This window comes from Sinocyclocheilus grahami, unplaced genomic scaffold, assembly GCF_001515645.1.
Source record: "Sinocyclocheilus grahami isolate Dianchi unplaced genomic scaffold, SAMN03320097.WGS_v1.1 scaffold129.1, whole genome shotgun sequence".
Classification (NCBI taxonomy): Eukaryota; Metazoa; Chordata; class Actinopteri; order Cypriniformes; family Cyprinidae; genus Sinocyclocheilus; species Sinocyclocheilus grahami.
In genome coordinates this window covers 1,438,868-1,465,365 of record NW_015505308.1, presented here as the reverse complement: position 1 = coordinate 1,465,365, position 26,498 = coordinate 1,438,868, and the positions used below count along the sequence as shown (strand labels likewise).

The 26,498-nt window shown below is 37.2% G+C and overlaps 1 protein-coding gene across 4 annotated transcripts in view; it reads right to left on the bottom strand.

The window, feature by feature from the left end:
• The window catches only part of LOC107590536 (ataxin-7-like protein 1), a 34,374-nt gene that overhangs the window by 6,830 nt on the left and 1,046 nt on the right, over positions 1-26,498 (bottom strand). For 2 of the 4 annotated variants that reach the window (XM_016279341.1, XM_016279343.1), the window contains 9 exons: positions 22,091-22,195; positions 11,649-11,728; positions 10,533-10,716; positions 8,347-8,792; positions 6,630-6,712; positions 6,293-6,537; positions 4,210-4,369; positions 3,969-4,090; positions 2,229-2,883 (listed from right to left, as the gene is read on the bottom strand). In XM_016279341.1, the coding sequence (XP_016134827.1) occupies positions 2,229-2,883; positions 3,969-4,090; positions 4,210-4,369; positions 6,293-6,537; positions 6,630-6,712; positions 8,347-8,792; positions 10,533-10,716; positions 11,649-11,664 (1,911 nt within the window). In that variant the 5' untranslated portion in view covers positions 11,665-11,728; positions 22,091-22,195. Of the gene's footprint in view, positions 1-2,228; positions 2,884-3,968; positions 4,091-4,209; positions 4,370-6,292; positions 6,538-6,629; positions 6,713-8,346; positions 8,793-10,532; positions 10,717-11,648; positions 11,729-11,918; positions 11,988-22,090; positions 22,365-26,498 lie in introns of those variants that run through there. The other 2 variants (XM_016279342.1, XM_016279344.1) reach the window with 2 other exon arrangements.

Here is a 26,498-nt window from a genome sequence, read left to right as displayed (position 1 = left end):
TTTATTAAAAGTTTAACAAAAATTACATGTTTAGGGCCCTATGAAATGTTTTATTTTTTCTCACCATATTATTTATATGTTTTATTGTTACCAAATTCTGTGTTTTAGCATGTCTAATTATTTGAATGCATAAAACGTTTTGCATATTTTTTCTTAAAGTAGCCTTTTGAATTCCTCAGAAATTCAGAAATTCTGTGTTGTGTATTTACATTTTTATGGTTATCAAATGAAGGCATAAAACATGAATTTAATTATCTTTTAATCTTTTAATTATTGAAAATTAAGCAAACAAGATTTTTTGGCAAACAAAGAGGAAAATATTTTTCCTTAAAAAAATAATGTTTGTTTCATTTTAGTAGTAGTAGTAGTAGTAGGCTATGTACATTCTACTGAAAAATTATTATAGGCACAATGTCTTCAAATCAAACCGGACTTTTATTTTGACGGGTTGCCGTGAATATCTTTACAGTTCTGTGTATGAGATATGACGCTAGTTTTACTCAAATCAAACGCTAAAATGCTCATGAAGTGACTCTCAGAGCAGTTCTGGAGATGTTGTTCATGTGTTTACGTCCTCATTTAGTGAGACGACAGACGCTGAAATCACCGCGAGTGTCAGGCGCGCTTCAGTGTGTGTGTAGTAAATGAAACCGCGCGTCTGCGCCATTCATTAACAGAGACACGCAGAACATGCAGGATTCATATTTACATTGACTTTTGCAGCTTAATGTTTACAGATACTAGTCCATATCGTAATTTGATTTAAGTGTGATGACCTACTTTTGATTAATTCATTCAAAATTTGACAAATTCCGTGACATTCCACGTTAAACTGTGAATTCTGTTTTTATGACTGGATAAAGACTACACTGCGTAATTTTCCTGCTTATGCGGCCACTTGCCTGATGTGAACATAAAACATCTTACATTCCACCACTTGAGAACGAGCCAGTGTAATGCAAATACATCTGAAAGGTGCCACGAGATCTATATATATATATAAATATTTTCTACTTTATTTTAAAAAACTTTTTCTTAAAGTAGCCTTATGAATTTTTTTCCCCCTCAGAAATTCTGTGTTGTGTATTTACATTTTTATGGTTATCAAATGAAGGCATAAAACATGAATTTAATTTATCATTTATCTTTTAATTATTGAAAATTAAGCAAACAAGATTTTTTGGCAAACAAAGAGGAAAATATTTTTCCTTAAAAAAATAATGTTTGTTTCATTTTAGTAGTAGTAGTAGTAGTAGGCTATGTACATTCTACAGAAAAATAGTAATAGGCACAATGTCTTCAAAATAAACCGGACTTTTATTTTGACGGGTTGCCGTGAATATCTTTACAGTTCTGTGTATGAGATATGACGCTAGTTTTACTCAAATCAAACGCTAAAATGCTCATGAAGTGACTCTCAGAGCAGTTCTGGAGATGTTGTTCATGTGTTTACGTCCTCATTTAGTGAGACGACAGACGCTGAAATCACCGCGAGTGTCAGGCGCGCTTCAGTGTGTGTGTAGTAAATGAAACCGCGCGTCTGCGCCATTCATTAACAGAGACACGCAGAACATGCAGGATTCATATTTACATTGACTTTTGCAGCTTAATGTTTACAGATACTAGTCCATATCGTAATTTGATTTAAGTGTGATGACCTACTTTTGATTAATTCATTCAAAATTTGACAAATTCCGTGACATTCCACGTTAAACTGTGAATTCTGTTTTTATGACTGGATAAAGACTACACTGCGTAATTTTCCTGCTTATGCGGCCACTTGCCTGATGTGAACATAAAACATCTTACATTCCACCACTTGAGAACGAGCCAGTGTAATGCAAATACATCTGAAAGGTGCCACGAGATCTATATATATATATAAATATTTTCTACTTTATTTAAAAAAAAAATATATATATATATATATATATTTTATTAAAAATATATATTATAAAAAACTAAAAACTATTAAAAAAATTCTAAATCTTTTCCAGGCCTGCAAATCACATACTGAAATTCTTTAATATTTTATAAGATATATTTTTTTATAATTTTATATACAAAATATTAATATATCTTATGTCATATTGATTGAATGAGTGTTTTTCAGTGGAAAAACCAACATGAAAAAAAATCTGAATCTCTTTGAGGGGTCTATAAAGATACATTGCTGCATTTTTTTAACATCTTGTCATGCTGAAAATTCACTCTCGCATCTGTTTTACCTGTCTGGGGAGGGCGCTGTGGGGCGATTCGGCGGCTGACGACAGCAAACCGCTGCTGCTCTTCCTGAATATCCCATCCAGTGCTGTGGATTTGGTGCTTTTGCTGGGTTTGTCGCTGCCGGCGCTCGAGCCAGAGCTCTTCCTCTTCCTCCCATCAGAGGATCCGTAGGGCAGCGGGCTGTGGGACGAGACGCCCCCGTGATCCCCGGTGAGCGCTTGCGGGAGGGACAGCTCCACGCTCCCGTCCCTGTCTTGGTCCCTCGGCCCCTGGCCCCCCGGCCGTTGCTTGGCCCGCACGCTAAGGGCCGCCGTCCCGTTACTGATGTGCGCTGCGCCCAGTGGCAGATGGTAGCTGTTCCCGCTGGTCCCGCTCTTTCGTGACTCAGAGGCGGGAGGCGCTTTCCGCTTTTTAGATCCTGTTCCGTCCCCTGAGGCTTTGGGCGGCTTAGCCGGTTTATTCCGCTGTGGTCTGGGTCTGGGTTCGGGGTCCCGGATGCAGAAAACCCCACCTCCGTTATGAGAGAAGGAGGTGGAGTATGAGACCATGGAGACGCCGTCCAGAGGAGCCGTGAGCGCGTGGCTGGAGACGAACGGAGAGCCGAGGGGAGAAACTTCAGTCGGGCTTGTCACGCTCTCCACCGCTAGGGGGACTTTCCTGTGAGAAACAGGATATGACATCACCAGTGTGTGGTAGGAAACCATGTGGCATGTTAACCTAAATGTTGTGTGGTTACTGAGTGAAAGAAAACGTCTGTGCCTTTGTAAAGCCATTCAAGCACTACAACTACACAGCTCAACTGAAGCCGTTAACATTCACTTAATTCATTTCAGCAAAAATTAAAGGCTTATGAGAAAAACCTCACCAAATTAAAAAAAAAAGAAAAATTATATTTTGCATAAAGAAAATGAAGCAATATTATTTTCGTGAAGTTATATTTTTATATATATATGATTTATAGCTGTATTATTGTTATTTAATATTCATTATTATTAAACATGAATTATGTCATATTACAGAATAATTGTAAAAATATTAATTATTTAATTATTATTAAATAAAAAAATATTTGTCAATGTGCTAAACCACCATGACAATGTTTAATAAGAAATAGTTTTAATGTTTATTTATTATTTACTATCAATTAACAATCATATTTAATGACTTTATTCAGTTTAATGATTTTTAAAAACTATTATTAATAAAAAAAAATAAAAAAACTATGTTTAATGATTTGTTTAATAACGTCATAAAAAATAAAACATCATGACAATAAATGTCAGAATCTTGATTTGACTTTTTTTTCTTAATTCTAAAATATATTTAACGTCTTATGATATTTTGGTGAAAATAATATTTAGCTTAAAGAAAATGAAGCCTATTTTGAGGTTCAGTCAGATTTGCGCATTGCAACATTTTAAACTGGTTATATTTGTATAGCATTATTAAATATAAATTGTAATATTATAATTATTATTATTACTATTAGTAATAATTGAATAACTGTTAATGAAAATAATGTCCAAATAAAAATAATTTGCTGTAACAAGTCCTTACTTTCTTAATGCTGTTTTTTTTTTGTGATTTTGGAGTGAAATACAAACCCAATATTTGAAAGCATTTGTGAGATTCACCCTATTAAGGAAAAAAGTGAACAGAACATATCCACCCATAAATTCATAAGCAATAATTGTGCGAGCAGACAGACAAACATGTAACTGTGGGTCATGCGGGACGCTCACCTCCACATGAGAGAGTTGACGTGTTTTTCCACCATGCAGTGGAGCGCCAGCCGCACCCGGTCCCACCGCCTGTCGAACACATAGTGACCCCGTCCCATCAAGCGACTGCTGAACGCACAGCACTAAGACAAGACAGAATGAGGTGCCACGTTATATTACTCCATTTTTAAAATGCTTTTTAATATACAGGGTCCCAAAATGGGACAAATGTTTTGTAATGTAGTGGTTTGGCTCAGCTCACGCTCAGGGGTCGTGGGTGCTGTGGAGAATAGTGGCACAGCAGCCTCTCGGACTCCTCAGGGAGGTCAGTTTCTCCTTCATCGCTGGACAGATGCTGCCAGCCGGGCACAGGTTCAGGAGGAGGAACGGGCGCAGAGCTGAACACGACTGCACCAGACGCTCTGCAAATAAAAGACTGATGACACTCGAGGAAAAACATTCTTCTGATTCTCATTTTTTTAATCAAGTAAGTTATATTTTATTATTATTTATATACTTTACTATTATATTTATTTTTTAAGGGCCAAACTCATTCTATGCACACAATATAGACAAATGACCATGGTTAGTTTTGTATTATTTATATGTGAGCCTGGAGCACAAAACCAGTCATAAGGGTCAATTTTTTTAAATTGAAATAAATAATCTTTCCATTGATGTATGGTTTGTTAGGATAGGACAATATTTGGCCGAGATACATCTATTTGAAAATCTGGAATCTGAGGGTGCAAAAAAAATCTAAATATTGAGAAAATCACCTTTAAAGCCGTCCAAATGAAGTTCTTAGCAATGCATATTAATAATCAAAAATTACGTTTTAATATATTTACAGTAGGATATTTACAAAATATCTTCATAAAACATGATCTTTACTTAATATGCTAATGATTTTTGGCATAAAGGAAAAATCAATAATTTTGACCCATACAATGTATTTTTGGCTATTGCTACAAATATACCCCAGCGACTTAACACTGCTTTTGTGCTCCAGGGTCACATATACCATTTTAGTATTTATTAATGTTTTGAATTAGTTTTTGTTTTATGTTTTCTTTTTTAAGTTTTTGTAATTTTTTATGTACTTTTGCTTTTTTTATTTTTCCATTTTGTTTTGTTTTATTTATTAATATTTTATTTAGTTTTTTTTCTATTTCAGTTTTAATAGTTTTAGTACTTCAACTTCAACTTATTTTATTTCAGTTAGCTGTCAAGCAACATTTCAAATTTTCTTTTTTAAGTTGCCCTTCTAATATTAATATTCATCATCATATTATCACAGTGATAATATGTGATATATGATAGTGAAAATATTTATTTCAGCATAATATTAAAGGGGTCATATGATGCTGCTAAAAATAACATTATGTTGTGTATTTGGTGTAATGCAATGTGTTTATGCGGTTTAAGGTTCAAAAAACATTATTTTCCACATACTGTACATTATTGTTTTTCCTCTATGCCCCGCCTTTCTGAAACGAGTCGATTTTTACAAAGCTCATCGTTCTGAAAAGCAAGGTGTGCTCTAATTGGCCAGCTATCCAGTGCGTTGTGATTGGCCGAATACCTCAAGCGTGTGACGGAAATGTTACGCCCCTTATCATACTGTGATGCCGTGTCCCGGCGCTACAACTTAACCACTGATTTCTAGTCGTGTCCTCTTTTGGAAGACCAAACAAAGTAGTTTAGCTTTCACAATGAAACACAGCGTCACACACGACGGGCTTGAGTGAGCGGAGGCCGGCGGACTCGACGAAGGAGGCGTGCGGCAACCACATGTGACGACCCCGGGCTGGACTCGTCCACGGTGAAAGCCGATCTGGCGATCCACAGCGCGAAGTTGATGTATTTCCTCAGCAACCAGCGCGGATCAGCTCCAGGCATGACGAAGCGGATAACGTCCTCTTTTGGAAGACCAAACAAAGTAGTTTCTCTTTCACAACGAAACACAGCGCCTTCACGACATGGCGGCGGCAGCAACAATACTACAGCGAGAATAAAAGTAGAATAAAAGTTCTGCGTGAACATTTGGGCGGCGTTATGCAAATCTTCCCACATAGTGATGTAGACATGTGGGGGCGTGTTAGAACGAGCCGTTTTAGGTAGGTGTGACTGACTCTTAACTTTTAGAGAAAATATCTCTTTGGATTTGAGACTTTAGTCTTTGCAACTTTACAGATCTTCTTTATGCATCAAGAGCTTGTAACACTCCAAAAAACGAAAACTTGAAATCGCATCATATGACCCCTTTAAGTAAAATCTGTGAATCAATTTATACAGTTCTGTTCAGTAGAGTCACTGGCTGTCATGTAGTCAGCAGTATGTACCTGTGTAAGTGTGAATTGGCCAGCTGCAGTTTGAGAGTGGGCGTGGTCTTGGCATTGCTACAGCTTGTGGATAGGCTGGTTGCTGCATCATGTAACTGTGTGACCTGCACTGATTGGCTGCCTGCTTGAGCTTCCTTTTTTTGCCCCGTCTCCTTCTCCTTCGCCCGGCCCTTATGCTCCGCTAGAAGGATGTTGAAATCTTTCCTCCGTCCCAGGACGGCTCGCCGATGGGTTAGAGAGTGAGTCTACAACATACACAGACAATGTTATGAACACCACCACAATGATCACTGGACAGATATGATAAAATTACACACTAATGAGTAACGATACCAACCTTACAGGTTAAAGATCGAGTGCAAGGGCGCTTTGTCTCTGGGTCCAAAACCCCACAGTGTTTATTAGGATCAAACACTCTCCCTGCACAACAAAACAGAATATGACTTCATATTTGGCTGAAAATAACTATATTATTATATTATTAACTATATATATATATATCTAATATTTTATTACTATATTATGTTTATAATTGTAAGTATTATAATTATAAATATTATAAATATATATTATAAATTATATTTTGTATTTAATATATACACATGATATATTATATAATTTTTTCCTTTATATTTATATATGTATATATAAACAAATAAATGCATTGCATATATAAAACATATTTATTTATTATGTATTTTTAGTTAAGTACAATGCATTCATTTCATGAAATGCAGTAATGCACTGGAATCAATTGTGAGTTTTCACTGAATATCTTGTGCATTTCTTTTGTGCAAGAGTCTCTAAACATTTCTAGTTATTTCCCAGGTTTCTTCTCGTTTAGGATGCCGTCTATGTAGATGGCAGACAGTGAGGCGTTTTACTGGGAATCATGATTAAAACAATGCAGTCCAGCTCACAGTGCTATCCGCAGCTCACATAAACACTTAAACTAGCTCAAACTCTCTGTAATAGAACATGAGTGACTGTGGATCTGGCGACCGAGAACAGCCAATTACACAGCATAAATCAAACCTCCGGTGGGGCCGAGAGCCCAGTAAACAACATACGGAGAGAGACGACTGACCGGGTCTCCACTCAACGCTAAACCGTTAGCAGAGGCCAGTTATGACTAAACATTCATGCTTCCAGACGAACGACAAGCCTACAAACCATAAACCACAGAACTCAGGTTTGAAAAATGTATTTATTTATTTATTTTTGTTCAGCATTTTGCTTTGTTTTATTTTTCCCTTCCTCTTTTTTAAAAGTATATAAAATGTATTTAACAACAACAAAACTTAAGCAATAATGTGTGGGAATCCAGAAGGGCTAAACTCAGGATTATATACACAATATACACAAATAATAAGTGTTAATTTTTTTTACATTCATTTTTTTCTATTTAGCTTTCATTTATTTTTTTATGTCAGTTTCAGTTTTAGTAGTTTTAAGTGCTTCAGTTTATTTTATTTCAGTTAGTCCCAAAGCATTATTTCACATTTTCATTTTTAAATTTTCCTTCTAATATTTATGTATATTTTTATTTCAGCTCTATTTTAGATACCGAAAATGATTTTTCGTTTTAGTTAACTAAAACAACACTGCTAATAACCATATAAAACATGCAGTACTAAAAATATCAAGGAAAACTATTTTTCATTAAAATTCTGTTTTATTGAACATAAAAATGAAAATTAGAAATGTATTTGCTTAAATTTTCCTTCTATTATTTATATTTTATTACAGCTATATTTTAATTAACAAAAATTATTTTTAATATTTTAAACTAAACAATAAAAACAGTGCATATAACCACATAAAACATACAGTACAAAAAAATAATCTAAACATTTTTCATTAAAATTATACTTTATTAGGCACATTCATTTCTAATTTTCAGTTTTTATGTTAATATCAAAGCCCCACCGTCTCGTTTCCTACATTATTTCCAGCTGAATTTCTAAAAAAACAGAAGTAAAATGTGCTGCAAATGCATTTCTTCTTGTTTCAAAACACGCAAAAGATATATTAAACAAACGTTTGCTACTCACCCGACACTCTCCGGTGCCGCCCGCCTTTGGCTCCGTTCTGATGCTTCTTGTCTGGGGGAGAAGGAGGGACTATCGGTCTCCGGTCCGACGGGGATGGAGATGGAGACGTGGAGGCCGCGGGTCTCCTGTCCTGTGGGGAGGGCGAGGGGGCGGGCCGTTTCTCCAAGGGCGACCGTGACGGGCTGGGCCGCCTGTCAATCAGCGATGGAGGCGTGGTGGAGCGAGGCGTCACAGGACCGCGACCGTTCAGGAACTTCTCCTGGTTCTTGTGAGATGCTGGTGACGTCAAGGAGGACTTGAGAGGAGCGGAAGATGGAGAGGAAGACGTGGCAGAGAAAGAAAGAGAACAACCCGCCGTGGGAGACGTGGAGGTGACTTTGATGTGCGCTCCCTCTGTTCGGCTGAAACACGGCATCTTCTCCAGACTCACCACAGGTAAAGACACGCTAGAGAAAACAGATCGCGTATTTTTAAGTTTTTAACTTACATAGAGTACAATTTCCAAACATAAAGTCAAATCAACTTCCTTTCAATTTATGAGTGAGAATTTGAATTGAAAAATTGGTCACAACCACAGGAGGTCGAATTATAATTTGCATTGGCATAAATTGGAAAGAGAGGAAGTGGATTTCCAGAATTACAATTCAAAGGAAATGCATTAAATTGATCAAAAGTGACCAAAAAAAACTTTCTATTTATCAAAGAATCCTGAGAAATATGCACCACAGTTTCTACAAATAATGAGATGATAATCATGTTTCTTGAGCAGCAAATCAGCATATTAGAATGATTTCTGAAGGATCACGTGACACTTAAGACTGGAGTAATGATGCTGACAATTCAGCTTTACATCACAGAAATAAATTACATTTTAAAATATATTCAAACAGAATATATTTTAAATTGTAATAATATTTCACAATATTACTGCTTTTACTGTATTTTTTTAATCAAATAAATGCATCCTTGGTGAGCAGAAGAGACTTTAAAATATTTTTTTTAAAACATACTTACTCCAAACTTTTGAACAGTAGTGTAAATACTATAAATATTTATATATTACATAATTAATTTTGATCAAATATGACTACGCTGTACACATTTCTCTAAAATGTAATATCTGAACATAATGAACACAGCCAAACAAATATTAATGTTGACATATAAAATGTTCACCACATGCTTACATTTAACTTTATTAAAATAATTTTTTACATCAAAATTTGGGGTAAATCAAGAGCTTTATTATAAATTAAGTGCTCTTCTTTCATGAGCAATAAAATAAAAGTTCTATTCTAATCTATTATATGTATAGGTGGCATTTTAAACATTGATTATTAGTATAATCTAATGTTTCTGTAAATAATTTTGCACTGAAAAATTTATTAATAAACCACATAAATTTATATTAACTGTTTCATTTTAAATATGTCAGGAAAGTCTTATTACAACATTAATTAAAACATTTGTGGTGGGAATATGGAGCAGTAGTTGATGTTTACGAACACTTTGCTTTATCACGCACTCTCTACAATACTAAATTTTAGTGGTCGACCGATATTTGGCATTTTGCAAATATCAGCATCAGCCGATACGTTTTTCTGGTTGGCCGATGTGTTCGAGGCGGGACTTTTATTTTGACGGCGCTGAGTGAATGCCAGTGATTTCAAATATATATCAAATAAATATATAATATAGTGATATCAAACTAGTGATTTCAAATTATGCTGTGCTTTATGCATTTGCCCGCTGTCATATTCATGTCATTTTCATTGCATGCTGTATGTAAAATGAGTGTTACCTTGGCTTTATTTGAAAAAAAGAAAAGAAAAAAGATTTCTAATGCACACAAACTTCCCAGAATACTGAGTGCCCAGTTGGTTACAGTGTTTACTTCCTTTATAATTAGATTTTTATTAAATATTTACTTATTTGTGAAAAATGCTTTGTCTTCTAAATACAATTATTTTAAATCCATTTTCAAATTATTTAAAATGTCTTAAATATAACTGAAAATAAATCTAATTATATCGGCTTTATATCGGCCACCCTGCTTTCCAAGATCTCGGCATCGGCTGTCAAAAAACCCATATCGGTCGACCACTACTAAATTTCACCAATAATCCAGTTTGTCAGACGAAGCATGTATGATTGGATGGATGGGGGGAGGGGGGTGTTTTACCCACCAGGCTTTGGCTCGGGCTCCTTTGGGTGGATAGACGGCCAGCGGCGCCTTGCTGAAGCGTGAGTGTGGGTAATCGCAAGGAACCCTGAAGGGAAGGGCCTCCACCTCGCTCTGGCCCACCGACATCTTGGCCTTGACAGGAACTAGAGGGGTCCTGGAGCTGCTGGGTGAGCAGTGTCTCCTCTCTGACACAGGAATACAACCGTCAGAAGATCAGGAGCATCTGTACAGGAAGCTAAACTAATGGACTGAGTCCCAAATAATATACAAATCTATTCTATACATTATGAAAGATTAATATTAGTGCGTCCCAAATCATAGTACATAAAAAATACTTTCAATAATAGTATTTCTGAAGTGTGAACACTTATGTTCATCTCCTAATATTCAACAAACCCACTTGCAATATTCAAGACATGTTTCTTTTTCAGTTGTAATAATATGTATGTTGAGGGATCCAGGGCTGAAAATGAAACTACAGTTCTAAAAGTGAAAGTGGTAACATGTAAATGAAAACAGTATGCAATAAAGCGGTTGTAGTAAAATAAAAAATTATATATAAAATATAAATTAATAAAATATATACATTTTTTACATATTTTTTTCAACAAGTATAATACAATAAAATCTAGTTAAAAATAATCAAGACATCTTTTCCACACCGTTTTTCACTATTATAATATAACATTTTCATTCTTATATTGGCGCATATAAATCTTTTATTATTAAGCACTATTTACCTACATAAGTTTTACCTATGTAACTTACTAAAACATTTAATACATGAAAAAATGCCACTTCTGTTAAATATTTTTGCATGATAACTCATTGAAATTATTGGGTTTATTCACTCCAATGGACAGTTTGAACTGATTCACAGAAACTCTGACACTATTTATGCTGCCGTTTAAACAAGAGATACTATTAAACAACTCTTTCTTAAAACTCCAGCAGGTTTGTGAAACTAGTTTAACGACACGCTCAATGGCACATTGAAATCTTTGCAATACTTATCATGTTGCTTCATTTTATATTTCCAGTTCAAACTGACATACTGGATTCTACATGTAGAACATTTAAGAAAAAAAGACTCTGAGACGGGTGTTAATACACTTACGGTTCTTGCTATGCATGGCTCTGGAGGGCTCGAGGTGGACGCGGTCCTCTCTACTCAGTGTTCAACTATTCCCCAACTACCTGCAATTACAAACACACATTATCACAACACAAATTAGGGGCCTACAACATATAACTGATGCATGGGGTTTCAAAACACTACACTGAGCCAGATTACTGTACTAAAAAACAAAAAAAGTCCTTGTTTATTTTCAAAGTGAATAATAATAATAATAATAATGCTTCTGGCTCAATTTGGCAGCTCACTAACCAGCCTTGGTCTTCGCATTGTGTCTCGTCTGCCAGCAAATCTCAGCCAAGAGCCACAACAGCGTTCACGAGGTCTCAAAAGAGCTGATTTCAGAGGCTGTTTGGACGGGGAGAACCCCTCGCTCGCAACAAAGTCTGACTGCCGACCAAAAGAGAGAAACAATGGCCCGTCTGCTCTGGCCGCAGGGGGAATTCAGCGTTGGGTTGGTCTGAATACGAGGCAGGTGTGTAAATACGCCTGTAAATGTATCCCGTGCAGCTGGACGGAGTCAAAAAAATAAAAAGGCCAAAGTCCATCGTGTTCACAGGTATGGTTCTGATGCTGCTAAAATCATCTGAAGACTAAACAATTACAGTTGGTGTGTCTTAAAGGATTAGTTCACTTCTGAATTAAAATGTCCTCATTATTTTCTCAACCCCATATGTCATCCAAGATGTTCATGTCTTTCTTTCTTCAGTCGAAAAGAAATTAAGGTTTTTGAGGAAAACATTCCAGGGTTTTTCTCTATGTAGTGGATTCAGTGGGGTTCACTGGGTGGAAGGTCCAAATTGCAGCTTCAGTGCAGCTTCAAAGCGTTCTACACGATCCCAGACGAGGAAGAAGGGTCTTATCTAGCGAAACGATCTGTCATTTTCTAAAAAAAATTACAATTTATATACTTTTTAACCTCAAACACTTGTCTTGTGTAGCTCTGCAATGCGCATGCGTACTCTGTGCAGTCCCATTCGAAACAGTTAGGGTATATCGAAAAACTCCCATCTCATTTTCTCCTCTAATCGTTCTACATCGCTTCAGAAGTACCGACCCAGTGTTTACAAAGTGAACGTGCAAAGAAGGTCAAACGCCGTTTACAAAAAACGGTAAAACAGCGATGTAGGACGATTTAGAACGATTTTGAAGTTGGAGGAGAAAATGAGATGGGAGTTTTTCGATATACCCTAACTGTCATGAACCGGAATGCACAGAGTTCACGCAGAATTAGACAAGATGAGCGTTTGAGGTTAAAAAGTATATAAATTGTAATTTGTTTCAGAAAATGACAGATCGTTTCGCTAGATAAGACCCTTCTTCCTCGTCTGGGATCGTGTAGAACACTTTGAAGCTGCACTGAAGCTGCAATTTGGACCTTCCACCCAGTGAACCCCACTGAATCCACTACATAGAGAAAAACCCTGGAATGTTTTCCTCAAAAACCTTAATTTCTTTTCGACTGAAGAAAGAAAGACATGAACATCTTGGATGACATGGGAGTGAGAACATTATGAGGAAATTTTAATTCAGAAGTGAACTAATCTTTTAAAGAGGATGTTGAGATGCACAAAATACAAAAAGGAATTAAACACAAACACTTTTAGTTTGATTTGATGCATTCTGGAATGGGTCATTCTCAGTGTTGCCACAAGGGGCCCTATAGCAGACATTAGCATAAACCGTCTTCTTCTGAATTTGGTTTTCTCCTTCAGCTCAACTGATGTCATGGCAGTATGGAAGACCGTTTCCGCCACTGAATAAAAAAATAGAAAAGACGAAACTACTTTCTCTCACAATTCTGACTTTTTTTCTCGCAATTGCGTGTTTATATCTCGCACTTCGACTTTTTCTCTTAGAATTGCAAGTTTACATCTGCAATTGCGAGTCAGAATTGCGCAACTTGAAATTCAGATTTTTCTTCTCGCAATTGCAAGTTTATCTTGCAATTCTGAGGAAAAAAGATTCACTTTATATCACTCAATTCTCACTTTATAATTCTCAATTGTGAGTTTATATCACGCAGCTCAGAGGAACAAAGTCAGAACTGTGAAATGTAAACTCGCAATTGGGAGAAAAAAAATCTGAATTGTGAGATTAAAAGGTCGCAATTATCTTATCTAAGTGAGTTGCTATGAGGTTGCTAGGCATTTCTGAGGGTTTGTGTGTGTGTGTGTGTTGCTATGCTGTTCTTAAAGTGTTTTGAGTGGTTTTTAAGTGTGTTGGTATATGGTTGCTGATTTCTTAATTTTCTGAAAAAATTATGGTTGCCCATACAAAATCTCGGTTTGTGTGGTCGCCAGGGCATCACTATGCAGTTGCTACAGTTTTCTGAGTCTTTTTTTTAGTGTGTTGCTATGAGGTTTCTAGAGAGTTCTAAATGGTTTTAATTGTGTTGCTATGGTGTTCTGAGTGTTTTAGTGTGTTGCTAATGGCCCTGATATAATTCAAGCGAAATCGAAGAACGAACTAATGTGACGTCACTTCGAACCAAAAGAAAGTTCGTTTTGGGAGTTCGAAACGGCTTGCCAGAGCGAACTTTTAGGAAAAGTTCATTCCGGCTGCAAAACACCTTCGTACTACCATTGGTCCGTGACGATTACGTCATAGGAGGTGTGCGCTGAGGCTCCGCCTTCTTTCACGCGGAACTCTTCTCTGGGTTCATTTTAGTGATGGGAAGTTCGGATCATTTTACCGACTCGGAACTTTGAGTCTCGTTCAACAAAATGAACGATTCTTTTTTCGAGTCATTTCGTTCATTTTAGCAAAATACAATTAAAATGTTACGTGTTACTTCCCTAACAAGTCTACTACTTACGCAAACGTTGATCAAACTACAAACAATACAAAACTGCTATAAGAAACAGAAAAGATTAATTAATTGTTTACCTGAGTCTTCAGTCTATGATTAGCTCACCTCACCTCTTATCTGACAAGTCTTCGGGTTTGGGCTTATGGGGCTGTCACGTGATGAACGATCGACTCGGAAAAACCCAAAGACTCGAAACAGGTGAACTACTTGACTAATTCCAGTACAGAACCTATAGGATGTTGCGCATGCGCGACTGAACAAATCCCTCCCCGAGACGACTCGTTCTTCCCGAGTCACATTAAAGATTCGTTCAAAATGAACGAATCGTTCAAGAACGACCCACCACTAGTTCATTTCATCTGTCGAGTCCTTGGAGGCGAGATGTCCGTGCAGAGGAGAGCCGCTTTATAGTAGCAAATTAAGTTTTGCTTTTGATGATATGAGACACTGACACTGTTTTTCATGTTTAATACTGCTGATTGCTTTTAAGCAATATATTGAATAAAGTGCCATGTAAATACACGTGACGTTACTTCATGGGAGTGCTAATTTGCAGACATACACATGTTGCTATGAACAGATGCTTTTTATTTTAAAAAATTCTTGCTGTTCTCTCCATTTTTGTTGTGTTTATTTTGTTACTGAGAGGAAGCGCGCAGCACATATTTACATATTCATTTAAACGTCGCTTTCATCAGAGTGGGCGGTGTCGGAATGTTCGCTAACAGCATGAAAGTGACGTGACATGTGGCCAAGAAATGGTTACCCATACTCGGAATTAGTGCTCTGCATTTATCCCATCCTAAGTGCGCACACACACAGCAGTGAACACACACACACCGTGAACATACACAGCTGGAGCAGTGGGCAGCCATTTATGCTGCGGCGCACGGGGAGCAGTTGGGGGTTCGGTGCCTTGCTCAAGGGCACCTCAGTCGTGGTATTGAAGGTGGAAGAGAGCGCAGTACATTCACTCCCTCCACCTACAATTCCTGCCGGACCTGAGACTCGAACTCTTAACCTTTGGGTTACGAGTCCGACTCTCTAACCATTAGGCCACGACTTCCCCCGCAGTATACCGCTGCTCACGCATTTCGAACTTCGTTTTACCCCTAAACGAAGAACGAAAAAGAACTTCGTTTTGAGTATATCGGGGACTTAAGAGGATTCTAGAGAGTTCTAAATGGGTTTAATTGTATTGCTATGCAGTTGCTATGGTGTTCTGAGTGTTTTAGTGTGTTGCTAAGAGGTTTCTTGAGAGTTCTAAATGGTTTTAAGTGTGTTGCTATCCATTTGCTGCAGTGTTCTGAATGTTTTTAGTGTGTTGCTATGCAGTTTCTAAAGTGTTCCGAGTGGTTTTCAGTGTGTTGCTATGCGGTTGCTAGATTTTTTTTTTTTTACTGGCCCAAGTGAAAAGAGTCCTGCAGCTTCAAGTCTCTGTGATATTCTGGTCTCTAGATATGACTCAGGTCCCTCCTCCAATGCGAGTCTCTGGGATTTCTTCATCAGTTTTATAAAATTCGACTCAGAATGCTCAGAAAAGCGTTAGCACACCTCTCCCCAACAAGTTGTAACAAATCTAAGCAATAACAACAGTGATAATTCCCTTACAAATCACCCAGGATAAAACTTCACAGTTTAATAACATTGTCCCAGCATGAAATAACATTTCAAAACGATTAAATAAGGTACAAGTTGCGTAGTAGTGACGTCACTCATTGTAAACCTGTTCACGCAGGTCTCAATGTGTGTGTGTGTGTGTGTGGTCTGTGATTAGCGTCTCCTTATCTGACAGGCCACAGGAAGCCACAGGCACCAGCTGAGCTATGTTTGTTTACATCCGGTCCGTGACTGCAGGAAGATGACCACTAGCGAGGTCCAGTCCTGCCCACGACACGCTCACAAACAGACCCCGAAACCGCGTAAATTGAAAGCTAAGCAAACACGTGAGGTGATCAAAAGCGTCCGCTGTGACTAGCACTCGCACGTTGGTTGGAGAGACACACTTACCCAGCCTGTCTGCTCCGCGGCGGTTGAGAAGATGGGAGAAAAAAAACAGAAAGCGAAAGAGAAAAACACGAGAGAATAGCATGCCTCCTGTGTGGCTGAATGCATCCCGCCCTCTCTTTCTGGGCCGTGGTGTTTGGAGTTGAATAGCTGCGAGTCGTTGACCCCTGTGCTGAACCCTCGCAGCCCCACAGCTGCCGTGTAGCTCTCCGGTCTCAGAAGGGGGGGCGGCAGGGTACGAGAGAGAAAGGCAGCTATTTGAAATCACCATCGGAAGGGGGCGAGAGCGAGGGAGAGCCTTCCGTGCACAAGTGTGCATTACCATCGCCTCCCACCGCGCGAGACACCTCTCTGTTCCACGAGCGCACGTGGTCTGGGCACAAGACCAAAGACAGATGTGAGCGGATGATGACGGACTGGTGGAGCATTTCTGCCCCTGGACAGGATGCTTTTTGAAAGAGACCTCTTTTGGTTTTTAACATTGTGGTTTTTCAGCACACCAATTAGGGATGGGTATCGTTTACATTTTATCGATACCGATACTGCTTATTGATACCGGTACTTATCTATACTGTTATCGATACTATTTGGTGCAAAAAGATATGAAGTGAAAAGTTGTTGAAAAAGTTATCTTATTACTGCTGAACTTTAGCAACTGTAACCGGTTATTTTTCTCTTTGTGTTTTATTTTATTAACATTAAAGGAATAGTTCACCCAGAAATGAAAATTGTGTCATCATTTACTCACTCTCAAGTTGTTTTAAACCTGAATGAGTTTCTTTCTTCTGCTGAACATAAAAAGTTATTTTGAAGAATGTGGGAAACTAAACAGTTGCTGGTTCCCAGTGACTTTCATACTTTTTTCCTACTATTAAAGTCAGTGGGGACCAGCAACTGTTTGGTTACCCATATACTTCAAAATATCTTATTTTGTGTTCAGCACAAGAGTAAATAAAAATGAATACATGTTTGGTACAACATGACTGAGTAAATAATGACAGAATAAAATATTTTTGGGTGAACTATCTCTTTAATGACAAGCGGCAGCATGTTTAGTACTGCCGCTTTAAGAGCTGCACGCATCTGTTTTTCTCTCAACTGTTTACTTTCACTTTAGACATAATTAACTGTGTTTATATGTAAACCTTGTGTGTTTTGACAGTGTTTTGGCACTCATTTTTTCCAGGCACGTCCGCACCGCATCGAGATAAAAACATTTCAACTTTTTAGAACGCAGCAAGCACACCGCGGGTCATGTGACAAGAACCAACCAATCAGCTTCATCCTTTTCCCGTAACAACATTGAAAGCTCAGCCAAGATGAAGGAACAGCTGATCAGGGATAACCATTTTTAAATAAATTTAGCAGCAGAGCTACTGCAAGCGATTTTTAGTGCTACAAATCCATTTATCCTTTGCTGAAACTTCCGCGTCTTCATGGAGAGCGCAGGTCATGGTTGCTTAGCAACGGCAGAGGCCTCCAGAGCGCAAGCACCCGAACACATTGGGAAAAAGCAGAAAGCAGCGCACCTAGCATTTTCCACGCGTTTTAGGCGCTACATGTGAACGGCCCCTTAGAACAGCACACAAATGAAACGTTTAGCCGGCAAGGCTTTAAAGCACACGGAAATAATGTACTTTTGTGACTGCGAATAAGTGCAGAGTCTCGTGAGTGTAACTCTACCGAATCAACATTTGATGTGAATGTGTCTCGCGAGTTTCGGTTGGAGCTGGAGCCGGGAGACATAGCCTAATACAGCACATTGCTTGAGGTAGATGTTGTATTTTGTTAGTCAATGTTTCATTATATTACTAATGTAATATAATAATATAATAATATACTCCTTTGTTCACTATTACACTACTGCATATATTGCATCTGACACTGGTGCAACCTAGTTTTTATTCGGCCACATCATTCAGTGAAGGAAAGCAGCAGCTTCTAATTCGTCGTTAACATTGAAGTATACGGAGATAAAACAACGCAAGTATCGATAACAGTATCATTTGTCCTGAAGCTTATCGGTATTCCGGTATCGACCCAATTACGTACCAGTTCTCGGTACTCATCCATAACAACAATGCAATACAAACTAATTTTTAAAGGGATAGTTCACCCAAAAATGAAAATTCTGTCATCATTTACTCGCCCTTAATTTGTATTGTATGTTGTATTTTGTATTGTATTGTATTGTTGAGCTTCTTTCTTCAGTTGAACACAAAAGAATAAATTCTGAAGAATGTTGGTAAACAAACAGTTGCCGGCAGCCAATGACTTCCCCCTCCATACTATAGAAGTCAATGGCTGCTGGCAACTGTTTGTTTACCAACATTCTTCAGAATTTATTTGTTCAACCGAAGAAAGAAACTCATAAAGGCTTGGAATAACTTGAGGGTGAGTACATGATGACGATTTTCATTTTTGATTTCATTGATTTCATTTTCATTTCATTTTGAACCATCACTTTTAAGCCACAAACATCAACATAAACATTCTGCAATTCCTCCCAGCAAGAGGTTCCCTTTCACTGAAGTCCCTTTAATTTTCTCAGACTTTGATTTGTAACACTGCACTTCTCAAGACAGATCTAGATGTAAATACACAAGTGAGCAAGATTTAAACTTTAAAATTTTAAAAAAGAAACTGTTTAATACTCAAATTCTGTGTGAAAAATGACACTACCCATAATCCTGAAGAGAGATCCACCAATTAGAAGAGTCACTGTTACCATTAGGGTTGCAAAGGGGTGGAACATTTCCGGTAAATTTCCGGGAACTTTCAAAAAAATCCCTGGAATATTCCAAAAAATCCTGGAAAGTTTCCAAAATTTCTGGAATATTCCCGAAATTTACTGGAAATTTTCCACCAGCTGTTCGCTCCCATAAAGCATCGCAAATGACATCAAGACAGTCTCGCTACACCAATGTTCAAAAGTTTGGCACTGGTAAAAAATTTTGAAAGAAGTCTCTTCTGTTCGCCAAAGCTACATTTATTTGATAAAAAAATAAAAAAAAAAATAAAAACAGTAAAATTGTGAAATATTATTGCAATTCAAAATAACAGTTTTCTATGTAAATATACATTAAAATGTAATTTATTGCTGTGATCAAAGCTGAATTTTCAGCATCATTACTCCAGTCTTCAGTGTCACATGATCCTTCAGAAATCATTCTAATATGCTGATTTGCTGTTCAAGAAACATTTATTATTATTATCAATGTTGAAACAGTTGTGCTGCTTCATATTTTTGTGAAAACCGTAATGCATTTTGTCTTTGATGAATAGAAAGCATTATTTGGAAATAGAAATCTTTTGTCTTTTCATAAATGTCTTTGCCACTTTCAATCAATTTTATGCATCCTTGCTAAATGAAAGTATTATTTTTTCTAAAAAAATCTTACTGACCCTAAACTTTGGAACGGTTGTGTAGGCCTATATGTGAATATTTTACAACTTAAGATATATTGTTCTTATAGTGGTTATCAATGACAATAAAGTGTATAGTTTTACAGTAAACAATCCTTTTTGATTTGATTAAGCAATTTGCAATGACACTTTTGACTGGAGTAAAGATGCAGAAAATTCAGATTTGCATCCAAGGAATAAATTAATTTTTTTAAATATGTTACAGTATAAAACAGTTATCTTAAATTGTAATAATATGTCACAAGAGTACAGTTTCTACTGTATTTTTGAACAAATAAAAGCAGCCTTGGTGAGCATAAAAGACTTCTTTCAAAAACATTAAAAAAATCTAACCAACCCCAAACTTTTGAACGACAGTGTAAATACATTATATATATATATATGCAATTTTTGCTTCAAATCAAAGGTTGCAATGTGATTCATCTTGTTGGGTTTGATTCATGGCTTGCAACTCAACTTAGCCGAGCAATCTGAATACTGTTAAAGGGGTCATATGATACGATTTCAAGTTGTCCTTTCTCTTTGGAGTGTTACAAGCTGATTGTGCATAGATAAGATCCCTGAAGTTGCAAAGACTAAAGTCTCAAAACCAAAGAGATATTCTTCATCAAAGTTAAGACTCTGCCACACACCCCTAAAACGGCTCGTTCTAACACGCCCCCACATATCTACCTCACTATGTGGAAATATTTGCATAATTCCGCCCAAATGTGCACGCAAAGAAAGAAGGCGTAGTTTCAGTAACCGCAGTTAGTGTTGAAGCAGCATGTCAGGGAGACGCTGTGTGTTTCTAGACGAAAGCAGAAGCACTTTATTTGGCCTTCCGAAAGTAGATGCATCTAGGAATCTTTAAGATTACTTACAACAGAACAGCAATGCATTTTTTGGACGACCGTTTCGTGAACCTAGGAGAGGAGGTCATTCTGACTTTGCTATGACAATCTGGCGCTTCTGAATCAGCTACTGCTTTGTTATTAGTTTAAGTATTTGCTATTGACTGCTCAAATGCGGAGTTTTGCGCATCGTGTGCATGTGTGTGTGTGTGTGTGTGTGTGTGCGCGCGAGCGAGACAGAGAGAGAGAGAGCGAGAGAGAGAGAGAGAGAGGGGGTCACATTACAAACACATACCAGCTTCATCACTGTGTCTGTCACATTTATTTTGAAAGATGAAGCTCGCGATTACGGTAAGGTGCGTTACATTTCCAACGAGTGTTTGCGGTGTTCGGCCAATCACAATGCACTGGGTCAGCTGGCCAATCAGAGCAGACTGCGCTTGTCGGAAGGAGGGACTTTGTAGAAAACGAAGCGTTTGAGAGAGGCGGGGCATAGAGGACCTACAATAATGTACAGTACTTGAAAAATAATGTGTTTTTTGAACATTAAAGCATGTCAACATATTCTGTTACACCAAATACACAAAATAATGATCTTTAAAAAAGCATCATATGACCCCTTTAAAACCAGTCTGTTTCTCTTACCCACAGTGCCCAGATCTAACAGAAGGTTAAGTTGATGACGTTTGCTAAATTAAACAGTGTTTTAACACGCCTCAGGTGTAAGACTGCGGTTTAAACAGGCTGTTCTATGGACTGCAACACATATAATAATGTAAACGGCAAATGACTCCATGATTCTTGCTTTACAGCAGTAAACACCTCTATCATAACCTTACACAGGTTACCTCTGCATATCATCTATATATTTAGCTCTAGCCATAGAATTAAGGTTTTGATTTAATTAGGACTGTCTACTATGTCAAGCATAACTATTATTACCGCTTATACTCAAGGTTAGTGATTTGAACAGTCTTTCAAAACACTACAGAGGCGAATGAAGCAATCAGACTTACAATTTTCTAGATCATTAATATGAGCTCTAAAACTCATTCATTCCGTTTATTTCTCTCTAAATGAACAAATGATGAGATAAATGCATTGAAGACTGCACAGTAAACCCAAAACAATCTGATTACGGGAAATCCCGAAATATCAGTCAAAGCACATAATGACTTTCTGAACTGAATATCTGAAATATCAGCCTTTAACACACACCTCAGTGCACTAATGTCAAGAAAATGAGAACTCAACGAGACCATTAAATTCAAATAGAATCCTCCTCATAAATCTGTATCAGTACAGTCCAAATGATGACTGTCACGTTCCGGCCAACACACACTTACCGTAATGAGTCAGGACGTCCTGAGGCTCAACGACTTTGTTGCAGGCATTGCAAAAGACAGGTTTGAAATCCTCATGGGTTGGGACGGGACCATACAAAAGCATATCTACAGCCGAGAGAGAGAGAATCAGTGAATTTGACAACTTTCAAAACCACTTCACATATATGCATGAATATCACATCGGCTGTAGTTTAAGTGGAAAAATCATCTTGCAATAGAACGGTCTTGTTTTTGACAAAATGAATAAAAGTTTGACTGGTTAGAGAGTCGGACTTGCAACCCAAAGGTCGCAGGTTCTTTTTTTCTTTTCTTTTTTATAATGGTCCTGTGGTGTAGCAAAAACACTGTCATCTTTTTCTCCCAAAGGAAACATGAAAAGTGTTGCTTATTGCAGCTCTCTGAAAAAAAAACTCTCTTTAGGGAATAACTCACCCAAAAATGTTCTGAAAACGTACTCACCCTCAGGCCATCCAAGATGTAGATGAGTCCAATGGATGCTCTGCAGTGAATGGGTGCCGTCAGAATGAGAGTCCAAACAGCTGATAAAAACATCACAATAATCCACAAGTAACCACTCCAGTCCGTCACTTAATGTCTTGTGAAGCAAAAAGCTGTGTGTTTGTAAGAAACAAATCCATCATTAATGCGTTTTAATGCTAAACCATCACTTCTGGCCAAAATATGAGAACATAATTCATAATAACACTTCCTCCCGTGAAAAAGTCCATCTCCTGTTGTCCTCTCACATCCAAATGAACACATCTTTGTTTCGATCTATTTTGGACGGTTTTAGCTTGTAAACAGTGCTCACTTTGTGCAGATTTCTCTCCTGATTCAGACAAGTTGATGTTTTCACTGCAGAAAGCAATGTTATGGACAGAGGCAGGGCTCGACTCTGCCTGATGACCCGGGGCCAGCGTGAAAGACTGCTGCGTCGTCACGAAATTTTAGCATTTGCATGTGTTTTTAAGACTTGTTAATTAAAAAATTCAAGCGATTCAAAAGCATTTGGGCACGAAAGACAACTGCTTTCAGTACTCGCGTGCGCTGTGTTCTGTGTGAACAGCAGTGTTGCCAAGTCCGTGGTTTTCCTGCAGAATTGGGCTACTTTATCACTGTTGCCGTGGGTTGTTTTTCATGTCCGCGGGTTAAAGCGACCCCGATAACGTGATATTTAGGCCCCGGAGTGTGAATTTTACCAGGGGAACTCCGCCAAAACCGTGTATTTTACCCTCCAGGCCATGATTTTTAACGGGGAGTCCCCCTCGAAATGCCATTGAGCTAGTTTTCAGTAGCAATTGGGCGGGTTTTGTTGTGAAAACCTGGCAACCCTGGTGAACAGCGCGCACAAAGCCGCCTGAATAGGTAAATACATACAAAAGTATGCCAAAATACTCGTCCTGGCAAGCAACTTTGTAGTTTTAACAATGATTAATCTATATTGAATTTATATTTATCAACTTCTCTTCCGTGCTTGCACACAAACTGCACTGCAATCATTTTCCCAATGGCCATCTGTGTGGAAATATTACGTTATTATTATACTTAGTCTGTAAACGGCCATTAACAGAGGGCAATTGGGCGGGTTTTGTTGTGAAAACCTGGCAACCCTGGTGAACAGCGCGCACAAAGCCGCCTGAATAGGTAAATACATACAAAAGTATGCCAAAATACTCGTCCTGGCAAGCAACTTTGTAGTTTTAACAATGATTAATCTATATTGAATTTATATTTATCAACTTCTCTTCCGTGCTTGCACACAAACTGCACTGCAATCATTTTCCCAATGGCCATCTGTGTGGAAATATTACGTTATTATTATACTTAGTCTGTAAACGGCCATTAACAGAGGCCAGAGATGCTGAAGACGGACACAAAGAGGAGAAAATACTGTAGCGGGCAGAACAAGATCACTGTTCGCGATGCGCGAAATATAGGAAGAAAATCCAAACATTGAATTTTATATGAATGCGTTTCTGAGCGGAACGGAACTGACTGTTTTCAGAAAAGGCGTTTTCTTTTCATTTTGACTCCGTATTTTGCATTTAATTTAGTGTTAATACACGCAGCCCAGCGGTAACCAAGAAAACACTGTATGCTGTTCCATAAGCGCCGCCTGCTGGCAGAGAGTGAATCTGCGTCTCATTCAGCCCGTCTGCTGTTTCTGTTTCTTACAGATGTTTTATGTAGCATCATTTCACAAAGCTAAAGTCAGGTTATTCGGTTTTTGCTTCAGATTTTGAAATTATAGTCTAATATAAATCAAACATTGCACTCTTTTTTCAATTCATGATTAAAATGCAGTGGTTGCCTCTAATTTCAAATGGCTATGAAAAATCAAGGTGCAACACAGAGTGAAGAATATGCAAATGTTATTTTATATGTGATTTTTCTACAAACATATAAACCTAAAGCATCATTTCATTTCTATTTTTGTGCTATAGGCCTATATCTAATTGTGCTATTACTTGTAATTTGTTCATTTGTTCTTATTTACTGGCTGTCGATATTTATGTTTATTTTTGGCTAGTGTTTTTTGCTGTGGTATAGAAATTAAAATAGAGAATTGTAAAATGTAATTAGTATCTAAAATATTGGTGTCATATAAGCATATTTATTAGAATACAAGATAACAGATAAAAAAACAATTATAACAGCAACTATTTTATTTTTTGTGGCAGGGCCAGTGAAAATGTTGGCAGGGCAAGTAAAAATTTGAACCACTGGCCCGACCGGGCCACAGTAGAAAAAATCCTTAGCACTGATCCCTGGATAGAGGACTCGTATCTTAGCCGAAAGCAAAGGTTTGACGTTAAAACGTCTTAATGATGGATTTGTTTCTTACAAACACATAGCTTTTGGCTTCACAAGACATTAACTGATGGACTGGAGTGGTTACTTGTGGATTATTGTGATGTTTTTATCAGCTGTTTGGACTCTCATTCTGACGGCACCCATTCACTGCAGAGCATCCATTGCTGAGCAAGTGATGCAATGCTACATTTCTCAAAATGTAATGAAGAAACAAACTCATCTACATCTTGGATGGCCTGATGGTGAGTAAATTGTCAGCAAATCTCCATTTTGGGGTGAACTATTCCTTTAAATTAATGTTATAATCATTTTACGAGCCACATGAAAATGATTCTGGATGCATGTGAGTTTTTTTCCACATCTGACCCACTAAATTATTAACCAAGGTTGCCAGTGAGGGCTGACAGAGATGGGAACCATATTTAAAGATTTGCTTATGACTCTAATTATTTCACATTCACTATGCATTTAATTTGAACAAATTGAAACTACAGTTTTATGTCGCTCAGCTCGTGTTTTAAAGCAGGACGGACTAGTGACCAATTATACTTCACATTTAGTGATGCATTTAGTCACTCATGGTAAGCTCGCTGATGATCTGAGGAGAACTGTGACGCAAGCGTTCAGAGGAGCCTGTCAGATTCGCTGAGCTTTCTTTCACCGTCCATGCAGAATCACCGCGCGCTTCCGCTAGTACACACTGAGAAAGAACACACACTCTCACACAGAGAACTAGTGCTGATGTTAACAATGAGAAAGACTGAGCTGAACTGTGTTAACACCAGCTGCTTGAGTGAGTCGTGGTCAGACACTTAAACGGTAGATTATGGTTACATTCAGAATGTAATGCTAGTGTTTTGGTAGCAAATACTGTGAAGTACGAAACACCGCTGAATGGTTTTTTTAGTATGTAAAAATAGTATGTGAAACAGATTTTTTTTTTTTTAAGCACAACGTGGTAGTACAGATTATTTTACATTTAAATAAAACATTTTATTTAATAATGCAAAATATTAAAATATAATTAAAATATTTATTTTAATAAAATTACAATAAAATTTCAACTGAAAATATTAAATATTAAAATATAATTAAAATGTTTATTTTAATAAAATAAAAAATATATATTATTAATTAAAATAAGCAATATTAAAATCCTTTAAATTGTTTACTTATTTTAATATAATTACAATTAAATATTATTATTATTTAATAAAATAATATTAATTATTATTATTAATTCAAATAAAACTGAAAACAAAATATTGAAATAATTTTTAAAAAATAATAATTTTAATAAAATACAATAAAGACATAATATTAGTAATTAAAATAAAATGTAAAATATAAAACATTAAAATGTTCTTTTTATTGCTGTAATTACTCAAATGTATTGTTAACGCAGACACGAAACACTGTAATTTCACTGGTAGCATGAATTAATAATAATAATGATATTAATAATAATAGATTTTTTTATTAGCATATTGTATGAACTTCCAAAATTCTGGTATGGTGACAACAATTGAAAACCACTTAAGGTGCAAACAGTGATAATGCATGCTGTGAAAGTACAGTATTACCCTAAGCCAAT